This window comes from Sphaeramia orbicularis, chromosome 16, assembly GCF_902148855.1.
Source record: "Sphaeramia orbicularis chromosome 16, fSphaOr1.1, whole genome shotgun sequence".
In the NCBI taxonomy this organism is placed as follows: Eukaryota; Metazoa; Chordata; class Actinopteri; order Kurtiformes; family Apogonidae; genus Sphaeramia; species Sphaeramia orbicularis.
The window spans coordinates 49,495,380-49,523,226 of NC_043972.1; the positions used below are offsets into that span (position 1 = coordinate 49,495,380).

General features: G+C 36.8%; 2 protein-coding genes across 3 annotated transcripts; one reads left to right on the forward strand and one right to left on the reverse strand.

Annotated features, from left to right (window-relative positions):
* Positions 1-176: 176 nt before the first annotated feature.
* On the reverse strand, positions 177-12,738 carry efhb (EF-hand domain family, member B). Its single transcript, XM_030158443.1, has 14 exons — positions 12,652-12,738; positions 10,879-10,929; positions 9,169-9,228; positions 8,262-8,405; positions 7,440-7,614; positions 7,248-7,358; positions 5,832-5,961; positions 5,622-5,708; positions 5,474-5,541; positions 5,218-5,372; positions 2,886-3,093; positions 2,030-2,239; positions 716-897; positions 177-538 (listed from the first exon to the last, which is right to left on the reverse strand). Exons 1-14 carry the CDS (start codon positions 12,736-12,738, stop codon positions 392-394), a joined length of 1,815 nt encoding a protein of 604 aa, XP_030014303.1. The 3' UTR covers positions 177-391.
* On the forward strand, positions 9,933-27,847 carry rab5ab (RAB5A, member RAS oncogene family, b). 2 transcript variants are annotated; one of them, XM_030157760.1, is made up of 6 exons: positions 9,933-10,126; positions 12,675-12,902; positions 14,839-14,990; positions 20,884-21,006; positions 21,096-21,189; positions 25,986-26,123. In XM_030157760.1, the coding sequence occupies exons 2-6, from the start codon at positions 12,737-12,739 to the stop codon at positions 26,099-26,101; spliced, it is 651 nt and encodes a 216-aa protein (XP_030013620.1). In that variant the 5' UTR covers positions 9,933-10,126; positions 12,675-12,736; the 3' UTR covers positions 26,102-26,123. The 2 variants fall into 2 exon arrangements, with proteins under 2 accessions (XP_030013620.1, XP_030013621.1); XM_030157761.1 differs by having other exon boundaries at positions 9,934-10,122; positions 25,986-27,847.

Here is a 27,847-nt window from a genome sequence, read left to right on the forward strand (position 1 = left end):
TGTTTCCACGGTAACTACAGAGCCTCTGAACGTCCAAATGGGTCATATCTGATGGCCATGAAAAGATGACTAACTGCATTTTACACCAAATATTTACATGTATTGATTGGATTAGTGGATCAACAAGTATTAAACGTTTTATATCAGTGAATGATTTTGGTCGCCGGTGGATGTTTGTGTCTTTATGGGTTAAATACAGTCATTTCTTAAGTGAGACAAAATGAATGAATTTAGGCAGAATTCACAAATCTTCACCAGCCTTTTAGTCTAGACTCAGTGTTAAGAGTACATTCATCAAACCACGCTTTTTCTTGAACATTTTGACAAATGCTCATTCATTTGGTGACCCAAATAAAATCACCTCCAGTTCTTGTCTTTGTGATTGGATGCACTACATTGCTTTTATTTCCCTTAGTACATTCCGGAAAGTGTCGACGCAAACCTCTCCATCTGGATGTCTCATGGATGCCAGTTTCCAAACTTCCTCAAATTTCTCCTCGGGGATATTCACACCCACATTCTTGAAGATTTCCTCAATCTGTGGATCACAGGTAGACTCATATGATAACCATGGACTGTATGCGTTTTGATTACTTCTATAAGCAAACCACAATATGATCACTTTAATCTCATTCTTCAGCAATTTGTACATTTAAAATAGTTGACTGTGATTTCCGTCACTGTAATCTTCAGTGCTCATATGCTGTGTGAATACCTCCTGCTTGCTTCGAGGACACAGGAAGTGTTCTTCATGAACACCGAAAGCGGCATGAACCGAGGGAAAGAGTAGATCAACAGCTGTGGACGTGTCTCCATAGTTGGTTCGGTCGCTGACTCTCTTGACGCGTGGAGCTGGAAGGTCAGTTCGTATACTGGGTATTCCAAAAGTATGACAGTCTGCGGAGACAGAAACCAGACAGCGTCGAAGACATAAAAAACCCAGCTCAAACCACAGGATTCACAATGAGATATGTTGAAAGTTAAAAGTCCTTTAAGTTCAGACCAAGGGGAAAGACACTCATGTATGCTGGGATGTTTGGTTGTATGATAAATATGACAGATAATGAAAAAAATAATTGAAAGTATTAACAAAGGTATTCAGCACAGCAATATAAGTACAGTGGTACCTTGTCTTACAAGTGCACCAGCTTGTGAGTTTTTCGAGTTACAAGCCATTGCTCGGTCAGTTTTTTGCTTTGAGTTGAGAATCAAAATCTGAGTTACGAGCGAGCTTCAGATACACCGCTGCTAGTTGTCATAGCCAATAAAAAGAAAGATATTGGTGGTCAGCTAGTAGGTATCCTAGTGGTGGATCCTCCACCTTTCTGCTCACCACGGCGTGTAGAGGAGTACTGAAGGGTTCCTCCTGTCAACCCCATTTTCAAATAGCCGACCGGGCTCCGGAGCCACATGTGGCTCTTTCATCTGTCTGCAACAGCTCCCTGTGGCTTTGGAAAATTAATGACTGTTTAATTTAAATGTATTTTATTTTAGTGTGTTAGTTTTTTAATCCTAAATTTGAGGATTATGGTGATATTAGGTATTACTGGTATTATCTCCTGCTGCATAACAAAGTCCGGTCGCTGTCCAGAGGAGAGGTGCTGAAACCACTGAAGGAGGTCATCCAGAACATGTCAAATACGTCTACATACGTCTATGTGTATTGGAGATAAGTTCAACATAAGTTACACATAGGTTCAAAGCACGTTACTCATAGGTTAGAAATAAATTTGGGATCCACTAGATGTTATCTCAATGTATTTTGACTTATGGGGCTGGAACAGATTAATGTCATTTCAATTAATTTCAATGGGGAAAACTGATTTGATATACAAGCAAACTGAGTTACGAGCTCAGTCACAGAATGAATTAAACTCGTAAGTCAAGGTACCACTGTAACAGTAATACATATTTGTCCTTATTGTCCCTGAACCAGCATGAAGAGCAACATACAACTGGCATCATAACTGCAACATGTTTTATGACAAAAGTGGTGTGTGTCTATAAAATACCCATCAATCTGACTTACTTGCGGAGTCATTGACACCAGCAGCTCCGATGCAGGACGAGGAGGTGATGAAGTGGTGTGGACTGGCCCTGGTTCGTCTTAGAGTCCTGGGAATCTTCAGTGAGCTGCCTGGTTCTATGGGCTCCAGGTCTTCTGCTTTAATCAGAGCTTTAGGGGCAGGAAGCTGAGCTGGTTCTGTTGAGGGTTTCATCTCTGAGTTGATCTGCTGCTCTGCAGGAGGCAAAATATATCAACATGCAGTTAAAATCATCCCGTACAGTTCTAGTAATTGATCTATTATTTGTATGTAAAGTAAAAAATATAATGATACCCAATTATATTTAGTCATTAAACCTGATGAAGCCAATCAGTTAACTAACCTACAAGAGTGCGTTAAAGAGATTAAAGATTGGAAGACCAACAACTTTCTGATATTAAATTCGGACAAAACTAAAGTCATTGTGATTGGTCCAGAAAATGTTATGGATGCGGTGTTTAGTGAAGTGGTCACCATGGATAGGGTAACCCTGGAGCCCAAAACCACCGAGAGGAATCTAGGCATTATATTTGATCAGGATTTATTGTTTAACGCACACATAAACACATTTCTTGGACTGCCTTTTTTCATCTGTGAAATATTTCAAAAATCAGGCATATTGTAATGCAGAATGATGCAGAAAAATGAATCCATGCATTTATTTCATCCAGACTAGATTATTGTAATTTGCTTTTCTCAGGCTGGCTCACTGTAAAAGCTAAGATAGACTTTAAAATCCTCCTGGTTCTGTACAGTTATTGTTCAGTTTGCTGTGCATCCATGTGTCTCCCCCTGTTGACTGATAAATCCAACATGAAACAATAATACATTTATACTGACTGCCTGTTAGGATCTGTTGCTCTGGAGTCTTAATCGGCATCTTTTCCTTCCAGTTAAGGAAGTTCGCAAACTCCAGGAAGTTGATGAGTCCGTCCTTGTCTTCATCGCAGTAATCCATCAGGTCATCCAGGACCAGCTCATTCACGTCCATCTGGAACTCATGGCACACCTCCCGCAAGTCGTCTTTGTCTATCATGCCCTTACCCTTCTAGTTATTTACAAACAGAAACACAAATGAATTTGGTCAAAAAAACAAAAACACCTCAACACAGAAAATCCTGACCATAGTAGCTGAATTCAAAATGTTATGACTGTGTTAACACCAGCACAACATTAGCACCTTGTCTTGAACCTCATGATGCTGATGGTAAAAAGTGTCACAGTGAGATTATACACATTTCGATCCACAATGTTAAGACACAGGTGGAGCAGTGGCCCGTTAGTAGAAATCAGCTGTTACTCCTACTATGACATGTCACTGTGCCCTTTGCAGTGACGTGTGGTGAGGTTCATTGCAAACACAAATATATGAACCAAATAGAGTATTGTTAAGACTGGCTCGTGAGCCAAACATTATGATGGACACGGGACCACAATTAACTGATAAAGTTAGGTTTACTGAAAAAATAGAAAGTGAATCAAACCAAAACGAAGGCCAAACATCTCAACACAAGCACCTAAGTGTGCTACTGAAGCTTGTGGCCTGTACAACTGGACCAGAGAGGGAGAGTGAGTGAAACAAAGGGCCTGCTTATATAGTCCCTATGTCAAGCTGGCACAGGTGGACAGGCAGGAACCCAACAGGAAGCTTTCAAAATAAAGCTGGATGGAACAGTATCTTATTCACCATTTGATCGACAACAGTTAACAGGTTGTGTTTCATATCACATATCAGCGTTCTTTACACATACAGTACATATGTGAGACGTATTTCATTTAAGGTCAAAATGTAACTTTCAATCAGATTATGTTGGATACGTAATCTTCCATTTTGAGAATAAGGCGGGACAAGAAGGAAAAGTAAACAAATTGCTGCACTTGACACTTAGCCTCTGCAGTCGCCAGAGCCCATGGGCTCAGTAGCACCCTCTGCCATGAGGCAGGAGTACTGACTGCCTCACCGAATGCCTTTTTTATGTGGTTTTCTGATTGATCTCCTTGAATGAACAAGTTACACTCATACATTTTAAACATTATCCAGACTTTGGAAGGTCAGGGCATATAATCAAAGTGTTTGGAACCATTTTAATGGAGATATAAAGAAAGACAGAAACACACTCTAATTGCATGGGATGGAGCACAGTTTGGGAGGGATTTTGCTTTCCACGGTTAGGCTCAACTCGCTGCTGCCACACCGCACATCTCTTCCCTGTATTTGAATGGAAATGCAGAAATTCTATAATTTTGAATTGAAAATAATCAAAATTACTGGAATTACAGGGAAAATACATTTATAGAACAGATCAGTGGACAAATATCAACATTTATTTTATTTTATTATTCTTTTTTTTTTTTTTTCTTTTCATGATGACAAATGAGGCTCTACGTCCCCTGACCATATGTCACTGGTCCTTTGTGATGAACCTAGAACATACATGTGCAAAATACATGGACCAGAACTACTGATTAATCCAAATCAATTAAAAAAATTATTCGATTACAATTTTCCTGAATCAAAGCTTTATTTTCTTAATTTCGCTGCCACTAAACATTGGTTCCACTGTTGTGTTTCACACGGATGCTTATTGTGACACACATGACGCCAGGATCAATTAAAAGAACATGGAGCGTAACTCAGAAGAGATGAGGACAAAAGGGCAGAAAACGTCTATATGTTCACTGTTCTACATTGGAACCATCACTTACTCCTTTAAACTTTGAATATTTCACACAAACATTAAAACTATTTGTCTTTATTTTTCTCACCTGTATGTTAGTTCCATCTTAAGTTGTTGGTGAGTTGGATCCAAATGTGTTGTAGACTGCAGTGCACATATTGTTTGTAGATGTCATTTGACTTGTCTGTTGGGGTTTATATCTATAGATATTTTTATATATACTTTTATACTGTTGTTATTGTTGTTATTTCTATATAGTTATTTTTTATATATCATTTTACTTTTATACATTTTGTGGCTGTTGTTTCATCTTGTTCTGGAATAAAGGATAAGTTGTTTGTTGTTTTCAGACATGTCTGTTTCACATTTTAACTATTTTTTTTCACCCCTTCCAATAATCATTTAATGAAATCAATTCGAAGAAAATAACTGATAGATTAATTGGTAACAAAAATAATCAATAGTTGCATCTCTAATACAAATTGCAGTCTTACCTTGTCGTAGTGTCTGAATGCCTGTAGCAGAGTGGGGAAGTGATGGAAGTTGACCTTCTTGAGGTGGTGTTGTACTGTGTGGACGAGGCTTCGCTGTTGGTCTCGGCCTCTTGTGTCCTGTCCTGGTCCTGTTGAGTGGATTGTCTCTCCCACACCTGTGGGGACAGCAGGGGAATTTCCATTAGCTGTCCAAAAACGCCCATTTGTGTACATTTTATGACCCAGAAATTTTATGACCCAGAAATGTGAACTCTACCAATTACATCTTCTGGCAAGAGAAGTCCAAAAGTGTGTTCTGGTGGAACATTCAAGATATTTCCTCTCCTAAAAAAGTAAATTATAAACTCAGTGAAATATAAACATGACTGAGAAATATAAATACACTTTACACACAGGAAACTTACTGTTTATTCACTTTGCCATTATATAGTAGCTGCATCTTTTCCTTTGAGTTATTAGATCTTCTCCAATCAACTTTTGGATTGTAAAACCTGAGGAAAAAGAACACAATACTGTATATTTAAAAAACCCTAAAACTGCAAAAAGGGAGGCAAATATTCATCAAGGATTGTGATAATGATTCCCTCTAAGCTTTTTAGTCCTTAATTACTTACTTCTGTTTTTCATCCAGCCATTGAAGAGACTTGGCAAGGTTACGGCCATCATTAAAATGAGGGGTGGTAACTCCAAAAACACTGTCCTTAGTGTAGCGAGTCCAGTCGTACTTCCTATCGATTCGCTCACCTGGTGAAAAAAAGGGGGAAAGAAAAACAAAACACATACACCAATGATAAGAAATGTACGGAGAAACTGTCCTCGCATACTGTAGTATTTCCCAGTTACCTGTGAAAGTGAAATAGAATGTACAAATTACAATAAATGTAATGTGGAATCCAGTAAAGACCACTTCTGTCAAAAGTACAGTTTGTAGTAGACAGTATATGGGAGCTCCTGCCCTTCCACATACCAATGTGATAAATTCTAAGAAGGAAGTGATAGTGATAAAGAAGGAAAAAGGAATGGATAGCAAATGACATTGTTTAAGTTAGATCCAAAATGAAACAGCGGAGCTGGGGTGGACATGGTTTGTGAATCAAGCAGCAAATGCAGCAGGATGAAGAATCATTGACAGCAACGATGAACAGAGTAAAGAAACATGATTCCAGGAGACCAGGGTCTGATCTGAGTTTGATCAGTTTGACAGGGGGTCTATGTGAGAAGTGGTTTAGTTCTCTGAAAACAGAAATATTTAATGAAAACTGATAGTTTCACAAAAATCATATGGCCTTTGTATTTACCTTTTAATTAAGTATCTATAGACTGGCAAATTACAACACCACCTGCTCTAACACAACACAGCTCATACATATAACAATCCAACATATGCCACCTGATATAACATAACATATCTCAGACATATCATAATCACAACAGAGGCCTGCTGCAACTCAAGGCCACTCACACAGCACCATTTAGAAAAAAAAAGCAAAATAGTAAATAATATGTATTATAATAATATATAATAATATAATATATTATAGTAATATGTACAGAACAAGTAATATAAATGGCACATTCTCTTTTATATTTCATTCTTCATTCTTGAATGTTTCAGCTTGTCTCTCTGCATTTCCCTTGTTATTTATATTCACTGTTAACCTGGAATCATGGAAGTTACAGTCTCCACTCAAACACCCTGAAACTGTTGTTCCAAAGATAAAGACTGAATTAAGAAAGAAATCTTTTAGGTTTTCTGCTCCTGATGTCTGGAACAAGCTTCAGTCTGAGCTCCATCTACAAACACTGATTCTTTTGACTGATTATAAAGACAGCATCAAAACTCTGGAATCAAGACTGTTGGTCTGTAAATGTTTCGACTGATTGTATATCTTTTGTCTGTGTTTGCAAATGCTTTTCAATTTCAGACATCTGAATCCCCTAAAACTGAGGGAAAACCCTGCATTCAGGTTCACACACAGTCAAAATCTGTTAGTCTGGAGCTGGACATTCAGAGGTTTCCATCCTCTTACCAACATCATAGGCGTTGTGGCTGCAGACGTACATGTCATGTCCCTCCTGGGCCTCCTGCTCCACCTCCTCTACTGTTTTTGATGGGTTAAGAATCTCACGGACGCCTGAGTCTGGACACACACAACATATAGAGCAGTCGTACAGTAACGCTCACATACATCAGCCATGAACTTACTTAATGTGACAGTTACCTTTAACCGTCTTAACACCAAATGTGATTTCATCATTAAACCAGGTGGGAAGTCCCAGACGTTGATCATGTGACCTGCCGAGTGGGGCTTTTTGACTGGAGGCATATACTTTCTCACTCAGCTCTTGCAGCTTGTCTTGAAATAAAGTCTTTTGACCAGGATTTATGCTTGAGACCTATCAGAAACACAAAAAGACAAATTTGGTTGTGAAAATGAGCATGTCATGTTTTGGCAAAATACAGACAAGCTGAAATGATTTATTGACTAAAATCGATTAAAAAAAATATTCATTCCAATTTTCTTGAATGGAAGCTTTGTTTCCTTAATTTTGCTGCCAATAACCATTGGTTCTGCTGTTCTGTTTCACACAGACGACTTATTGTGATGCGCATGACACCAGAATCAATACAAAGTTGTATGTTAGTCCTATCTTAAGTTGTTAGTAAGTTTGATACACATATGTTTAAGACTGCTGTGTACATATTGTTTGTAGATGTCATTCAGATGTCATTTGTAGATATTTCATATATACTTTTATGGTATTATTGTTATTTCTATATATCCTATTATTTTGATATACTCCCATTACATTTTAAAACTTTAAAATTCACATATGAAAGGGTTAATATTTGAACCGTGCAGAGCTGTCCTGGCTTAACATGTATTACAGTGAGTTGTAGGTTTGTACAATATGTTATGGTGAGAAAGTTTTAGAACGTATAAATGTCAAAAATCAACCCAGTAAATGCTTTATTCTATTATACAACAATGGCAAAATATGTGATGTTGATATGGGTGTAGGGGTGACAGAATAGTACTCACAGAAAGGGAATACTTGGTGCTGACACCATGAACAAGGCTGCTGGCAACATCTAGATCATTTGCTTTCCCATGATGCACTCTGATAGCTCCTGGCTCAGGCTGACTGCTGGTACGGAATTTTCTGACCCCAGGTGGAGTTGGAGACTGAAAGGTAAATATGAACCAGATGTATTACGGTACCATTAACACTGATGAACCCTTTTACTATTAAATTGGCAATTATCCATGTAGGATTAAACCACAACCCATTAATATATTATCAAAATAGAAAATCAAAATTGAATTCCAATACTGTTGTAAAACTTTGAGCTGCTTATATTCAACTACTTCCTATTTTCAGATTTATTCTGTAACCTACTTATACTCCACTACAGCTCTTTTTTTTTTTTTTACTCCTTTTTTTTTTTTTTTTTACAACCTCATCAATAATTTCCCTCTGGGATTAATAGAGTATTCTGATTCTGATTTACTTTTCAGACAATGCTGACCTTGTATATTTGTGAGAAACTGAATGATGGCACATTCCTTTATAAATTGAATTGCTGCTCCAAATGCAAAATAAACTGATCATACAGAATATGATGCGCTTCTGTAGCTTAAACTATGATAAAACTATATTAAGAAGTAATCAGTTTCAATGGGCTCCATAGCAGTAAAATACTCAAGATACATATTGCAGTAATGGGAATCCAAAAATGTATGCAACAGTAAAACATTTTAGCACTTTAGTGCAATGCCGTCTTTGGTTTTTCATACTTTAGATAGACTACATTTTGTTTGTAAGGTTTTAAACCTGAAACTTAGCTTTACTTGCACTGAAGTATTTTGACAGTGTGGTAGCATATTAATACTTCTACTCAAGTTAATTTAATTTAGTACTTGTTTCCATCACTGTGAAAAGCCTCACCTTTGTTGTTTCTTCCAAGCAGGTCTTAGCCCTGTCTCCCACTGGTTTTACTTTCCCAGCCTGGTATTAAAATAAACCAGATTGACGAAAGTTATTATACCTTATATAAGACAAAAACATCCACAAGCTTTGTCGTTTTTTATTTATTTATTTTACAGAGCTGAACATACATAATACTTTATGGGCAGTTTAGCTAACCTTAGTTTGGTGGTTTAAGCTTACTTACCCCTGCAGTGTCTGGACATTTGTCTGTGTATTTAATTCCATTTGAAATGTCTTCAGTGGTCAAATTCATCTTGATAGCGCATCAAAAGCCTTTAGGTCTTTCTGTTAGCTTTTGCTTCATTAGGTTAAGTTTAACCACAGACTACACCAAACTCCTCAGTACGACACAGTTGTTGTTACTCCCAGTTTCGTTGCCTAGCAACAGGGTCATTTCTAATAAATTTAATGACAAAAAAGAAGTCTAAATAATTTTTGACTTAATGTAAATTTATGAAATTGGAACACTAGTAACATTATAATATTTGTGGAACTACGTATTATTATTTAAAAATCTAATAAAATAAAATCCTCTTGCGTATGTATCACACAGACTGGGTTTTAACCTAAGCTATTCTGACATCCTCACGTTGCTGTTTGTAGTTTTATTATGGTATTCATTTATTTTATTTTTGGAAATCCATAGAGTTCATAGGAATTCGTTCTAACATACGATTGGCCCACAGCACTAATACGTAGGCGAATTGTCAATTCCAGTCATACGATCTGTCATCATCCTTCGTACAATGCGAAAAGGGAAGTTGAAAGAAGTGGGAGAGGGACATCGCGAAGCCTAATGAGATCTAATGTTACAGTAGCTGGCTGGATAGTCGACACACTGTGAACAGATACTGAAGTGCCACAAATATTCCTCTGGAGTCACATTTTACTCAAAGTAGCTTCCTCCTTTTGGTAGGTGAGTAGTTAATATTAGTGTTAGCTTGGTAGCTAATGGCTATCCGGAGGGCTCCTCCCGATCCGGTCACTGCTAAACAACGTTTGCTCACTGTGTTAGCCAGTTCAGTGTCTATTATCTCTGTAGCTAACGTAGCTAACCGACACAAGTAGGGCCAGGACAACTAGCTTTGTAAAACAGCTAACCCTGTGCGACTGTCATAGGCTAGTCGTGTTGAAATGAGTAACGCAAACATGTTAACCCACAAGTGATATATTCAATGTCTGGATTTACATTTTCTGGTTCGCTAATAAGGTCACTAAATTAACGTCAGGTAGCTAACTGTAGCTAGCTGTCACTAGCTGTACACACCCAAACCCGCATCATTTGTGTCTGATGGCAATTGTTATATAAGTGGAAGATGTGCTATCTATAACCTTGGTGTGTGACCACTTCCAAGGGGACTTTTAAAGTCAATTTGCGGTATTTGACAGGCAGTGGGGGCATTTAACGCTAAGCTAACTATTCTTGAACTAGCTAGCTAGTTAGCGTTGCTGCTAACGCTGTGTGTCGTTAGTCTGCTAATGCTAATTCAAGCCAGTCAGCAACATAACAGGTTATTTGTGGTTAACTGTGTCGTAACACGATTTCGAAGAAGTTAACAGCACTTATTTTTGGACTGGTGCCTGGTGTTTACTTAGTTGTTATTATCGTGGAATGTCAAAATCAGAGTGTCGATATGTTGTCTCGTTAAGGTGGGTGATGTTATTTACCGTAACATGAAATCCATAGACAGACCGTGGGTAAACAGGGTGGAACCGAACCTAGGAAACATATTGCCACATATTTATCCCAGATCCGTGTCACACAAATCCCCTTTGTAACATTGTAACAGCTCCGCATAACTGGAGTTGCCTCAGGGTTGTTGTAACAAGTTTTCACACTTTCAGAAGTTGGTCAAATTACAGTAGAAGTTCTAGTTAAGTTGCCAAAGGTAAGAAACATGAGTATATTTTTTAAAGTGGCAGTTTAATACTGTTTGGACACTATGATGGTACTGTTTCAGTTTTGTTGTCTTGGTGTTCTGTAAACTACATGTAGTCCTGTGATTAGTGTTATAAAGTCTTATTTTATCTTTTGGCCTAAATTTGGAGAGTTTGTGTTATTGCCTAACCAATGTTGCTGTTAATGCTTTTAATTTCAATATGTGATCTCAATTTATCTCAATTTATTACAAAAGCAAGTGCAGTTACATACAATTCAACATTACTTAATTGTTTTTAATATCATATTAGGATAGTTCACACTGAAAGATGTAACATCTACACAATAGTCTATGCAAACGTGTTAAATATGTTACCACATTTCTGAGACTGATGTTATGATGTTAAGAAGAAATCCTTCATTAGACACATTTATCAAATACAGAGTCAAACTAGTGGATTGTCCTGTCATACTTAGGCTACAACCCAGAATATAATACACAACAGCTTTCATTTATAACGGGGCTGTCAGTGTTTAACTATCTCCAGGTACACCGTGTTTTAAAATTACAATTATGCTGTGTACATTGCTTATGTAAAGTACTGGAAAAAATACAGCTGGATGGAGAACCTCCCTTTTTCCCCTCTCCTATTTGTTATTTAAAAGGAAGTACGGTTTGATCACCTATAAAGCAAGATTGTGTTGTTTACAGGGCCTGCTTCTTTTTTAATTTCCTATTTCTATTGTTCAAAAGGGAGATGTTAATCTAAATTTATTTTATCTGTTTTTAAAGGGAGACTTTTTCAAACAAAAAATCCTTCTGTTTTTATTCCTTTGAGGTTCAGTACCTGATGATGATGATGATGATGATGATGATATTATTATTATTATTATTATTATTATTATTATTATTATTAATAAATATTAATAATAATAATAATAATAATAATAATAATAATAGTAATAATAATAATAATTGTGAAATGCTGTGATATTTTCTGAGAAGATTGTCAGACCATTTAAATCTTATACCCTTTTAACCCTTTTTCCTACCATTTTCCTAATATTTTCAGTTAAGAATATCCTAAAAAATATATATAGTTAAATTACAACATATGTAGAACTGTCATGTAAGTATTGGAAAAGTTTAAATCGTTGTTGATCCAAGAGAAACATTCAGGCTTAAATCATAAGCAATGTCAGTAGTTGTAAAGTAATAAATTAAAAAAAAAATAGCTGCCCTTAATCTTTAATTTTCTCACAGTCTCACAAATATAATTACGCTGTTGCTCCTTGTGTGACCTGAGCCATTTTCTTTCTTTCAGTTATTGTATTTGAATTTTCTCTTCATATATTCTTTGTCATTTGTATTTATGGAAGTCAGAATAAAGCAGTAACATGTTTTTAACCGTGACAGTGAGTTACAGGACAATAGGACTTGAGATATTTATGTGACTTTGGTGAATTAAGATGGTGAGCACTGGTAAATTGAAGTAATTAAAAGGCTCCCGTTACTCTGTTCGAACATCCCTGTAATGGTTTTCAGTTGGTTTAGTACCTACAGTAACATTTTTCTGTTCTGTAGGTGTTATTCCATTGTCGTCGACGGTCCACCAGTGTCCAGAGGAAGAGACCGGAGAGCACGACATGGCAAGTAGAGGCGGAGCAACACGACCCAACGGGCCGAACGCCGGCAACAAGATCTGCCAGTTCAAACTGGTGCTTTTAGGAGAGTCAGCCGTGGGGAAGTCGAGTCTCGTACTTCGATTTGTCAAGGGACAGTTTCACGAATTCCAAGAGAGCACAATCGGAGGTATGAAAAACAGCAATGAGGAATAAAGAGGAGGGCCTTTGAACAGGGCTTAGTAATATGCACAAAAACATGAAGCGTGGTGTTTGTCATTATTATTGAGGATTTAAATCTATTTTTTTGTCTCGATATGAATTATAGCCCGAACATCATTTAAAAATATTATTGTTAATATAAATTACATGCTGTATTATGCACAAACAACAATAACCAAAAAAGTTGCAGCTGGAAGGGTGGCAAAGTGAATTAAGTGTTTAAAAAAATGTAGTTTGTGTCATTCATCAGATAAAAGAAAATCAGCATCTACATGTCCGTAAATAGACCACATCATGAATGAAAAAGAGCAGAAGACAGAGCAATCTTATGCTTCCTGCCTCTTTAATAACATGCTTGTGCATTTACAGTAGTATTTCCAAACAAAATTGTAAAATCAGCCTTTTAATGCAATGTCTACTATCATTTACAGCTGCAATTCATCATTTGTGGAAAAAAAAGCCAAACAATTTATTCTTTAATTTCTAATTTCCTTTAACCTTATCCTAACAAAATTAACAGAACTTTGACTGAAAATAAAAGAATGACTGGAGAAACATGAATATATTCCAACAGACGGGTTCCAGAGGAATGACTAGACTGGATTTAATGGTTTAAAATTTCCGAATTGTGAAAAAATAAGGACTGTGTTCATTGAATTAGTCCAATTTATTACCAGGCTCTAGTCACAACAAAAAACTGAAGACTTTACTGTAAAACTGATGATGGTACTTGAGAATCATAGAAATACAACAAAGACAGTATTGCAGTACTAATCTGTAGCTTAAAAAAAAGTTTTACATAAATCAAGATGGAAATCAAATATCGTACTCATTACATAATGTGGCTATTTTCTGACCCACCTTTAGCCAGAAAAAACACCTCTAGACATAAGCCCCTTTTACATAGCACTTCTGTTCCGGGAATATTTTACCTTTATTTCCAGAACGATGTCTGTATAAACAAAATGGTTGATCATGTGGTCCCACCTCTGTCACGGCTCTGTAATGCCTCTGGAGGTAGTAACAGAGCTGTGATAAAGGTGGAATCATGATTCTGGAATGCTATGTAAAAGGAACATCTGTTATTCCGCAACCAAGGTGTGACATTTTGATGACGTATTGCGTGCGCAACCCCCGCGTCAGGGTGGGGATTTGAAAATGAGTGCGGGTCATGCACAGTACACAAACATATCAGTGCGACCATAGCTGCTCGCCTGTGTCCTTCACTGCGAGCATCATCATGCTATAAAGGACACTCAGAAGCTTCGTTATAGTTTGAATTAAACTTAACATCTGCACTGCTAAAATATACAGTGCTGTGCTTTGTTCATCTTCCATTGTTGTTTTGAGAGCTAACACCACTATGCTCAGGGTATTTCTGATGCACAAGTTATATGTCACACTATACACTGCGCTGCATCACTGCCCCTTTGATTCCAGACCACAGGTACACTGTGTCTGTGTCCAGCCTGTCTCACCTCTGTTACTCCTTTGGCTTGGCTGTGTAAATTGATCAATGTTGGCAAAAAGGTGAGATCACCATTTTACCTTTTTTCCAGAATCTCTGTGTAAAAGTGGCTGCAGGGACTTGGTTTATATTTCATTTATAAACTAAAAAACAAGAACAAAAGTCCATCATGAGTAAAACAAAAGAATCAGTGATGAAGTAGGTCCAGTGTCTTTGACTTCAGTTGTTCGGTACACACTCAGATTTTGATTCTTGTGAGTTTCTAATAAGTATTTTTGTCCTATTGGCTAAACAAGAAAATCTGTACTAAATCATCCAGCTGATCCTCTGCAGCGTCTCCAGCTCGGTTCTTTAAATGAATTATCTTCACTGAAAACCTGTTTTGCTTTGCGCAGTAGCTGTAGATCCATGTGTCCTCCTTTTTGTCCCTCTGCAGCTGCCTTCCTGACTCAGACAGTATGTTTGGACGACACAACAGTCAAGTTTGAGATCTGGGACACAGCCGGTCAGGAGCGCTACCACAGTCTGGCCCCAATGTACTACAGAGGAGCCCAGGCCGCCATCGTGGTCTATGATATAACCAACGAGGTGAGTAATGAGCTGCCTTTGTGTCTTATGTCTGTGTTTGTTCACTGAGGAGAACTGGAACAGTGGTTTGTCAATGATGAAAAAGCCCTGGATGCTCAATAGTAACCTTAAAAGACCCATAACTATTTTTGTCACAACTTTTTTTTTTGCCCTTCCAAAGTGATTTATCACCATTTGCTATAATATTATCTGCAGCATTTTTCATTTTTCACTAAAAATCAGGTATTTTTCTATATTTAATTTACTGATCCTGTAGATTTTCATAAAAGCTCAGAGTAAATTCAAAGGTTATTGTATCAAAACAGAGAAAACTGAAGAAAAAGGGATTTTGTCAACAAAATATATAATCCTAAACTGAACATAAAAACAAGTGTCTCCATCCACTGTCATTGATCCAACTGTGTGGGTTTTACTGGCAAATCAATGTTGTAGAAGATGACAGTGTTTCCATGTTCACTACGGACCCTCTGAACGTCCAAATGGGTCATATCTCATGACCATGAAAAGATGACAAACTGCATTTTACAGCAGTTATTTACATGTATTGATAGGATTAGTCGATCAACAGGTATTAACCATTTTACATCAGTAGATGGTTTTGGTCAGTGGTGAATGTTTGGGTCTTTAAGGGTTAATCTGGTGTATGATATCCTTTTCAGACAGATCACACCGACTATCATTAACAAAACAAGGCACGTTTTAGCTTAGAATCTTAGCTACTCATCTTAAATTCATTGTAATTGGTCCATTTACCAGTGTGATTATGTGTTTTTTTACCGAGTGTTGCACTACGGATTTATTTCAGTAGATGATATTTTAGTGTATGCGTCATACTTATGTATTTTAGTCCACTTTAATTCATAGAGTTTGTGTAACATGTTAATTTGCTGTTGCAGAATCAGTAATGATTGCTTAAATGATGACTTAGACAGTGAATGACCATAAGACTGCAGCTGTTGGTCTAGTGTATGTCACTGATCTCTATGGTGTAGTGAAAGTATAGAGAATCTGGTAACTTAGACCTAAACCTGTCCAGAATGTTTTTTGTCTAAGTGTTAAACAGTAGTGGAATAAATTAGGTCACCAGAGTTTAGGTAATAAATGGAAACCCTGCAGCATTGCAGATTTACAGTACGTTCATATCTACATCTACATATAGCTTGATGTAGATGTCAAAATATTTGATTAATGATGAGGTCCAAAGTGATGCAAACATGAGTTTCTGGTCAGATAGCAGTTGGCCATCATACACAGTGTAAGTGTCTAGGAACCAGAGAAAACTGGGGAAAAAAGATAGAACTACTGTACTTTCCGGACTATAAGCCGCACCTGACTGTAAGCTGCACCCACCCTGTCTCCAACGTCTCACCATCGATTCATTGATGGTGAGACGTTGGCTTACGTGCAGCAGCTCTGTTTCCTTCTTCGTCAGCCGGATCGATCGTTAGGCCAGAAAACATAAATTAACCAGTTCATTTTAGAGCCGTGGATTCACTGTGTGGAAAAAAGTAGCGGCTTATAGACTGGAAAGTACGGTATAGAACTCCAATTGTGCCTCCAAAGATGGTCCTATGATCTTTCGGACAGATTGATATGGCCTGTGATGAAGTGATGCTGGTGTCTTCTACCTTATATCAGGAATTGTTTTACTTGAAGCCAAGCCAAAAAAGTGGATGGCTTAAATTGCTTCTCCTTATTAAACCTCTGCTCAGTCTGATAATAGATTAAGTTATGCTTGGAATTGCTCCATGGCTATGTTTACACGCCCAAAATATTTCAGTTTTTGCCCTTATTGCCAAAAAAAAAAAAATTCCTTCCAAGCCCTCAGAAGTAACGAAAATGAACATTTCACTGTTTTCATACAGCCATGTCCTAATGCGATGTATATCATGTGAAAACAGAAAAGTGACTGGATTCCCTAGTAGTTTTTCACTGGTTAGCGCCACACAATTCCTGAACAGTTTTTACCCCACAGCCATAACCACACTAAACAGTGAACTCATCCACTAAAGTACAGACATTTTTATTTGCACTGTTTGGTCCCTGCATACATTTGTACTGATGTGTATGTGACGTATTGCTGTGTGATAAATAAATGAATGTTGATGTGTGAGCAAATGAACAGATGCTGATATGTGAGTGATGCATATTTTTGTTTCTATTATATTTTTCCAGTTATTATTACTATTTATGAGTTTGCATCCTGACAGTGCACCTACATTTCATTATACATTTTGTATAATGACAATAAAGTATCTTATCTTATTTTTTATATTGTGCAAAAAGTCCCTCTCTTGCATTCTTCAAAATATTAGGAATAGAAAATATAAGGTGCCTTGAAAAGGTTGGTGATGATAGATGATAATCCAGGTCTTTGTAGGTGTGTGTGTGTTACCCAGAATGTGGATTTTTCCTTTGACCAAACATCTTAACTCTGGCAGGAGAAGAACTCAACTGAAAAGCATATACTGAACATGCATTATACATGTCAAAGAATACTCCTAAAACCTCCATTTTATTTCACTGGCATTTCTTAATTTTAAAACTCTCTGTTTAGAGAGTTCCTACCCAAACATCCACCACTGACCTACAACACAATATAAATGAAATACATGAAATATGAATTTGACAAGACTTCACAGCTACAAGGAGTTTCTGGTGTAAAGACCATAGCGTCAAATGGGAAACCAGAAAAATGTAAAAACTTCTGTACAAAAGCCACCAGCAAACATAGTGATATCACCATGTATTGTATATAAAACCCAGCTCGACCCGGTCTGCACTGGGTCTGAAATTCCATTCCCAATATTTCAAAAAAGGTCTTGAAGAAAACAAGTTCAACAAGTGATTTTTTTTTTAAGTGTGAAATTGTACTTGTTGAAGCCTGCAGTAAACCCTGGTTTTACTTATGCAAACATGCCAGCACACAGATGGCTAAACCTACAGCTTAGTAAAGGACTGTGAAAGTAAAGAAATCAGTAGTAGATGAATGAAGATTGTTTCTTCATGTTCTTCATCACTAACCAACAGACATAGTTAGTATATTCATTAAAACAACTGGAAAATTTGCTGTGAAAATTGTTAGGTGATGGTCATGACAAAATGAAAAAGTTTGATTTTAGTTGTCTCACACATTGCATTTTCATTACAAAAACACAATATAAATCAGAGTTCAGCATTTATATTTTGTAATGTAGACAGGTTCCACATGTTCACCAACTAGTTGCTGATTGGCATAAATATCTGTAACATATCAGCTATTATTAGTCACTATAACACTGTGGTTAATGCATGAGTCTGTAGAGAAGCTTCTGTGATTGAGTTATGGTGTTAATCTGCTTTGGTTAATTTATAATGTGGTACCATAAGAGGAGTTTCTACTTAACCCACAGAGTTCTCTGTGTGGGAGGCAAAAAGAGCAGAGTGTGGGAGAGTCAAGCGCCACATGACTTAGTACATTAAAAAAAACAAAAAAACAACTGTATTCAAACAGGCTTATACATACATCAGTCAGTTTGGCAACTTTTGAGCTGATTTGATGAATTACAAGGTTAACACACATTTTACAGACAAAACTGTAAAATTTTCACCTTACTTTTCAGGATTGAATAATAGATTTTTTTCAATTCACGAACAAGAGGCAAGGATGTATCTTAAGGAGTAAGGAAGTATCTTAAATTTGTAATACCACTGACATCCACTAGGGTTGGCTTAAAGAAAACGTGCCCCCCCCCCCCTCTTTGATTCTGGTCTGATCCATTCTATACAGGCATCCTCTCATCAGTAATTTCCTCCATTAACCCATAAAGACCCAAACATCCACCACTGACCAAAACCATCTGCTGACCTAAAATGTTTAACACCTGTTGATCCACTAATCCTATCAGTACATGTAATTGGTGTAAAATGCAGTTTGTCATCTTTTCATGGTCATCAGACATGACCCATTTGGACGTTCAGAGGCTCTGTAGTGAACGTGGAAACGCAGTCATCTTCTACAACATTGATTCACCAGTAAAACCCATGGAATTTGATCAATGACACTGGATGCTGATGCTTGTTTTTACTTCCAGTTATTCATATCTTTGCTGAAAAAGTCACTTTTTCTTCAGTTTTCTCCATTGTGATATAATAACCTTTGAATTAACTGAGTTTTCATGGACATCTAAATTAAATATATGAAATTAAATATAGGAAAATACATGATTTACAGTGGAAAAATGCAAAATACAGAGGGTAATATTATAGTAAATGGTGATAAATTACTTTAGAAAAGATAAATAGAGAGAAAAAATCATTTTGTAACTGCCACAAAAGTGCCACTGTTCACAAAAGTGTACTGGATCTTTATGGGTTAATAGCGCTTCATCACTGTGATCTATTCTCATGTAACAAACCACAACACTACCAGTGTTGGTATTGTCTAAGTGAAGTCCTAGTTTGCCACGTTTGAGAAGGTCATTGATTGAAATCTATACATGTCATAGTAGTTGGTTGTGCAGAATGAGGCAGTAATAAATGCTTTTTAATGACATAGTTAATAGATGTCACTGATGTGGATGATAATAGTATAATAGTGATAACAGTGATAACAGCTCCATAAGAGTGAACATATACCCTAATATGTAAATTACAGGCAAAATCAATTTTGCCTTCCAATGAATTCATGATAAATATATGAAATCAAAGATTGTTGATTTTGTCATTTGTCACTTTGTCTTGCCACCCCTAAAATACAATACCCTATGGAGCTTTTCCTTAACATAATAAATATAGCTAGTTGTTAATGAGTTTAGACTCACTGATATTCATCTACAAGTAATAATGTACACAGTTGTACAAAGCTGGATTTAACAACTTGTGTGTTGTTATATTTGAACCAAGGTTTCTGCAGGTTTCAACAAGTTAAATTATTCCCTGCATGACAAATCCTACAATTATGGGACCTTAACTTTCATTTCCCCCTCACTTTCCTCACACTCGTTACCTATCAGTTCAGTATAAGAACAGGTAACATAGTCTGGGTTAGAAACTCTTACTTCTAGTGTATTTGTGTGTTTTGTTACATAAGAATTGACCATATGTACATTGAGTTGCTATTACATTGCAGTAATAAATAAATTTAAAAAAAGAACATAAATTGCAATACTTCCTGATTATTCATATTAATAACCAGGAAGTAGGAGGTTGTTGAGGGGAAATCTGACCTTACAGGTATATCATTACCTTAACTCTTAAAACTCTTAAAATAAGTTTAATTCCTTGTAGTTTTGAAATTCTTTCCACATGGTTGTTTGTTGATTGTTTGTGGCTTTGGGCAATGACGTAGTGTGTTTTTAAAATGTGTTACATAAATACTCTTGTTTTAGGGCATGAACACAGGCTTTGGGTTATAACTAAATACAGAAGTATTCTATGATTTATATACAGGTACAAGCTGATAAGCCACTAGTTAATGGTGAATATGTTTGCCTTAATATAAAGTTAATTTCATGTGCTGTGTTGTAAGTTTGTACAGATTTAAGTGGATTTATGCTGTGAAGGAAATGAGTCTTTTTACTCAGAGCTCAAATAATAAGCTCATATGTTGTGTTTTTTTTATATTTTGTCTGTTCCTGTAAACTCTTCCCTCTGGCTCCCATACTGTGCAGGATCCTACTGAGTTCTTTATATGGTTCATTTGTCATTAAGGCATGGTTTTTTTTTTTTTGTTTTGTTTTAATGAGCCTGTATTTTGGGCCTCCTTGTAACATCAGTAGAGGATCAGTCCAACATTATGGGAAGGGTCCGGTTGTCATTTTGTTTCTATCACATGGCTGTTATTGTTATTTTAATGTACTGAGTCAACCCCCTCCTCCTCCTCTTCCTCCTCCTGTCTGTGTTTGTTTGCCAGGAGTCATTTGTACGGGCGAAGAACTGGGTTAAAGAGCTGCAGAGACAAGCCAGCCCAAATATTGTAATAGCTCTGGCTGGGAATAAGGCTGATCTCGCAAACAAGAGAGCATTGGACTTCCAGGTTTGTGTTATTTGGGTTCTTGCTAATGTTGTAACATACTTGAAGCTATTGTGACCAAAGGTTTCCTGACGTTACTTTCACTTTCATAGGATGCACAGTCGTACGCAGACGATAACAGTTTGCTTTTTATGGAAACATCAGCGAAGACCTCCATGAACGTCAACGAGATATTCATGGCAATTGGTAAGTGTGTAATAGAGCATGTACAACGATCGGTGGGCTCAAACTTACCTTTAGTGAAGTCTTTGGTGTGTTCATTCACATCTTACAACCTGTATGATGTAAGAAGAAAAAGCAAGAAATGCCTGTTGTTTCCCAGAACACCTAGGTTTAGTCCAAATGTCTGTACACAACAGACAGATGTTTAACAAATATATATCTGATAAAGACTGAGTCCCCCAAAGCACAGGAAAATCCAGAAACGGACGTTTCTGTGTCCGGCACGTATTTGTCCGACGCGTGTCCCGATGTTGCAGCACGGAAGGGCGTACGGGTGCAATGCTGCTGTTTCACCACAGGAGGGCGCTATCATACAGTGGCACCACTGGTACAATGCCACTAGTAAGTTAAAAGTAGACCATAGACTAAATCATCAACACTGATAATTACATTTATACTTACAATATATTTCAAACAAATTAACCATTATAAAGTCTTAGACCAGGGATGTCATACATACACATATGGCCCACGGGCCAAAACTGGCCCACCACACGGTCCAGTCCAGCCCGCAGGATGGATTTGTGAAATGCAAAAAATTACACTGAAGATATTAACAGTCAAAGGTGTAAAACATTTTAGTTCAGGGATCACTCCAAATTTTTCTCTTGTTTTAGTGTAAAAAAGTAAAATTACATGAAAATGTTGACATTTATAAACTGTCCTTTCACAAAAAATTTGAATAATCTAAACAACAATGAACAACCTCAAATTTCTTAAGAAAAATAAGTGTCATTTTAACAATATTCTGCCTGTTACTAAATATTTTGTGTATTTGTGGATCCATTGTGATCTGTAAATTGAGGCATAATACTATTAAAATTGCACTTTTACTTTTTTGCACAAAAACATAGTAAAATTAGTTATATTGTTTGTATTTGCAAATTGTATTTATTTTTCTTAAGAAATTTCAGGTCATATATGGTTGTCCAGGTTATTCACATTTTCATAATGTAGCTTTACTTTTTCCACAATAAAAGAGAAAAATGTGGATTATTATTTATAGGTTATTATGCTATTGCTTTATTGGTCTGAGCCATTTGAGATCAAATTGGGCTGAATATGGAACCTGAACTAGAATGAGTGTGACAGCTCTGTACTAGACAGTATAGCCAAATCTGTAGCACAGTGTCATGTCTTTTTTTTTTTTCTTTTCTTTTCTTTTCGGCGTCTTTTACATTGGTTTGTGTTATGCATATGTCATATTCAATATAAAACTTTTTAATTTCTTCCTATATGAACTGAAAGCTTTGATTAATATTAGGATTAGATTATTAATATAGCATTTTATAGGCCTTATAATATATGAAGTTAAAACTGTGCAAGAAGCAGTGGTAGAATGCAAACTGTTTTTATTGGGCAAACTGCAGCAAAGAAAATCCAGAATAAAAAGTAAGTAGGTAATACCAACGGATTCAACTTAGCTTCTTTTTCTAAACAAATTTTTGTCTGTCTTGAAAGGGGTTTGATATTCACTCTATTTTATACAACTGTACAACACTGTAATTTATGTTGTGCAGTTGTAACTCGTGCTGCCTTCACATGCCGTCAGGAAGGTGATCCTTTCTATTTGTGAATTTGAAATGACCGGTGCGTTTGTGTTCAAGTGCTTTTGTTGTCATAGTGAAATTAAAAATGGCTGACGCACAATTTATCATGACCTGCTACTAGGGTAAAACAGTTTTAAACGTGATAATTCATCTGCTACAGCATTTTTTTCATTCATTCACTCATTCATTCATTCATTCATTCATTCATCTTCTGAACTTCATCCTCAGAGGGTTACAGGGACATGTATACACTGACATATATAGAGACAAACAACCAATCACTCATAACATTCACACCAATGGGGGATTTAGCTTAAACCAATTAAACTGTCAATGCATATCTTTGGAAGCCGGAGAGAGCACACACACACACACACACACACACACACACGCAGAGAGAACATGCAAACTCCACTATTTATTTTTTATTTTTGTAATTTTTTTTTTTTTTTGTGTACACTATAAATGTGCAAAATCATCAGCAGAACAGCAGCAGAATGTTAATAAAAGCAGTGTTTATCATTTGCGATGAATCCCTCGTTGCTCTCCGCCATGTTGAAAAGGTCAAAGGTTATTTTCACCTTGGCAACTTGTGTATCATTAGTAATCAGAATACTTTATTAATCCCAGGGGGAAAGTATTGTGTGTTACAGTCACTCCATTCCAGTATAATAAAAAGTAGCAGGAAATAAATTATTGATACAACAGAAAAAAAAATATGTATATATATTTATATATATATATATATATATATATATATATATATATATATATATATATATATATATATAGACACACACACACACACACACACACACACACACACACAGGGGTTGGACAAAATAATGGAAACACCTTAAAAAATCGACAAAATATAATTTAATATGGTGTAGTTCCGCCTTTTGCGGCAATTACAGCCTCAATTCTCCGAGGTATTGATTCATACAACTTGTGAATTGTTTCCAAAGGAATTTTAAGCCATTCTTCAGTTAGAATACCCTCCAACTCTTTTAGAGACGATGGCGGTGGAAATCGACGTCTTACTTGAATCTCTAAAACTGACCATAAATGCTCAATAATGTTGAGGTCTGGGGACTGTGCCGGCCATACGAGATGCTCAACTTCATTAGAATGTTCCTCATGCCATTCTTTAACAATTCTAGCTGTATGGATTGGGGCATTATCATCTTGAGGTGAAGGTGTTTCCATTATTTTGTCCAACCCCTGTCTATATATATATATATATATATATATATATATATATATATATATATATGTACACACACACATATAAAGCCCTAAATATACAAGTATATATATAGTGCTGAAAAAAAAAAAATATATATATATAACTGCTCTATGAAATTAAATTAGAAGAGTAATTTGTACTAGACAATAATTTATCAATATAATTAAAGAACTAGAAGCACTCGGAGAGTGCAGACCTCCGCCAAGGCTGATCAGTGCCCCCCCCCCCCCCCCCCCGCGCCCCCCCCCCCCCCCCCCCGATCACCACCAAAATTTAATCATTTCTTCCTTATCCCATTTCCAACAAACCCTGAAAATTTCATCCAAATCTGTCCATAACTTTTTGAGTTATGTTGCACACTAACAGACAGACAAACAAACAAACAAACAAACAAACCCTGGCAAAAACATAACCTCCTTGGCGGAGGTAAATATGCATAAGTGTGCAAAAATATTATTGTTGGCTAAAATTTGCTTAGAGGTCTTATTTATGTCTTTGTGCATAAGAAATCAATATAAGTGAATCCCCAAAGGAACTTTGTGTTGGTAAATGCAAGTTATGCAAATTTACAGGATTTCAGTTCTGTTGCAACATGTTGACAGTCATATGAACTATGTTTTCAGGTCAAAAATGTCCAATTTCATCACAATTAATGCTATATTTTCATGTCACAAATGGCCAAGTTATATTTGAACTGAATTTACCTGAAAAACAAATATTCTATTCTTTTAGATTCCCCAATTTTTCTTACAAGATTATATACTACCTATCACATGTTTTATTTTTACAGGTTGCAGTATGGCGTATGGTGCTGATCCATCCTGCTTATGTTACACCAATACATACATTAAGAATGTCACACGTCACTTTTAAATCAACAGTGTTCTAATAATAAGCATTTTTATAAAGAAATAACAATTCTATATTATTTACTCTTTAGTATGATGATAAACTATACAGTAAATAATTCTGATCCTAGTTTTTGCACAGGGATCATTTGTGGAAATGGTGACATGGCTGCCGAGCATCAGTATGATGGGATCTGTAACAACCATGTCACATCGGTCCACTGCCACATTTTGTGTTTTTGTGTCAGCTGTTATTGTTTTAGATCCACAATACTAACATTTATGAATAAGAGGATAATTAGCAAGAGTAAGTATATAAGTTTATTACTAATAAAGTACTGGTACTGACCAGATCATCATGGGTAATGTCACGTCCATCCACCAGCAAAAGTTTTCACATACACATGCTATTTAAAATCTAATATTTCTGAAAATATAGCTTCCACTGTCAAATAATATCAGTAGTCTGTGCACAAATGTATTAGCATTATTTCAACAGTTCTATGCATTTCTTACAACTTTTTTTTTTTTTTTGACAAAAATGGCCACTCATTTGACCCCATAAGTAAATTTTAGCTGTTGTGTGTAATTATTGTTGTAATTATGCAGTTATGAGGTGGAGTTAAATAGTCTGATGGCCACAGGCAGGAATGATTTCCTGTGCGGTTCTGTGGTGCGTTTGGGTGCAATTAGTCTCTCACTGAACGAGCTCCTGTGACTGACCAGCACATCATGGTGTGTAGTTGTCCAATCATGTCTTGATTTTGGACAACATGCGCCCTTATGATACATTATTCGTACCAAAATATTTTCCCAGTTCCCCAGTGGAAAATACGACACGAGGGGGTGTTCATGTGCAATTTTCGAGTTTGTAAGTAGTATTTACCATAATTCTCATAGCACATGAAGGCAGCATTAGTAAGAAGAGCATCCAGTGCTCAGGTCACTTTCCACCATGCCCAGAAAAGAAGTGTTAGTACAACACACATGGACACTTCGGTTATGATTCTGTTTATTTAAAGGTTAAGGGTCTAACTAACTCCCCAGGTCATCGATCAAGTCATCATCCTCTTATTTGTGCTGACCTCTGACCTCGTTGTTCTATCATTGCAGCAAAGAAACTACCCAAGAACGAGCCTCAGGCCGCGGGCGCCAGCAGCGGTCGGAACCGGGGGGTGGACCTGACGGAGACGGCCCAGCCCACCAGCCGTCCCTGCTGCAGTAACTAACCCAGCCCCCCCTACCCCCTACCACCCAACCCACCTGCTCTCATCTGCCCCCTCCACATGAACCCCTCGTACCCGCCCGCCCACCCCCACCCCTCCCATCTGAACATGTGGACATCGGGTTCCTCGGTTCCCCCGACCTCAGACCTGACCTTCGACCTCACTCCCCCAGAAATAGCTAAAGACTCTGTATAGCTGCATTTCTAATACCTTTTTTTGTTGATGTTCTTTTATTTTTTAACTTTTTTTAAGAAGTGTATATCAGTATAATGGATGCATGTATCACTACAAACGCCTAAAACACATTTTTATCTCTTATTCAGTTGGAAGACTAACCCCCTTTTAAGAAAGACACGAGCGAGAGAAACCGTGAACGTGTGATTGTTGTGTTGCGTGTGAATTCCGAGAGTGATGTTGCGATGTGGAGGCGTAGTCTCGGTTACTTCACAGGGTCGACTGGATGCGAACGACGCTGCCTGGAATAGACTTCGGCTCACAATCAGAAGAAAAACCAAATTGCTCCCATGTTTAGACATTTGTGGTGAGGACTGTCCCCACACTTCCCCTCTGTCTTTGTCTGTCTCTCACATCTGTTACTTCAAGAGGACCTCTTCAACCGAGGCTACAAAGTGTGGAACAGGAAGTTTTATTTTTTAGTACCACCAGATTTTTGAAAAACCTTTGGAAATTCTGGAAGAAAAAACAACCAGTCTGAGTCTTGGTAACACGCCTGGTTTCTCTTTATGTCCAAACAATGTCATTGAAAAGAAAAAAAAGGTGACTCTTCATCTGTGGAGGTCTCGTCATTTTTGTCGTACATCATATTGAAATCTTTGTGCAACAGACCCTTTTCAGGAGAGATTTTTCAGATAAATTTACAAACACAGAGAGCTTTGTCAACGTGGTAAATTCTGACACTGGTGTAATCTTTACTTGGAGATTAAAAAAGCAACAAAAAAAAACAAAGACCTGAGAAGACTGTTGATCCTTAACATCCTTTCTTTGTGACTAGAACATGTCTGTTAACCTCCTTCCTGTCTGTGTTGATCCACTCTGTATTTTTGTTCTGTTCAGGCCAGTAGGTGCATCAATTTGGACGATCTGAGTCGATTGTTTTAGACTAGAGTTCAGACAGCACACAAACAAACAAAAATTGGACTACTATCCATCGTCATGAGTCTGTGGAAAATATACTCTAATGTTGTTCTAAGGTGCAATGTTGTCTTCTTCCTCTCTCTTAGTACAGCTTGCAGAGCTTGAGAGCTCACAGGAAATTTATCTAGAGATTCCGAACAATTGTACAGTTCGATATAGGTTTGCTTTACTTTTTTTTGTTCTTTTTTAAAAAATATTTTCTTTTTTCATTCTAGACCTGGTCAAAATGTTAAGCAGTGGTGGTCTTTTTATTAGGTATATGTAGTGTTAACAAAAATCCCACTCTGGTGTCTTGTTACTTTCTCAAAAAAAAAAAAAGAAAAGGTCCATGGTCATGTTTGAAAGGAACTTTTATTGCATTGCACAGTGTTGATCATGTTTTTAATGAATTAATGAGCGCCCTTTGGTTTTCTATGACGGACTGTATTGGACTTGCTAACCTATAATGGCAGGTAGCATCATTAACCTAACTGTTGGTCTCTCTCTTACAGCTGAATGAATTTTAATGATGTAAAAAAAAAAAACAGCATTACTAGTGATGGGCTGATCAGTTTTGAGTGTCTGAATACAAACTTAATAAATTCAATAAAGAGG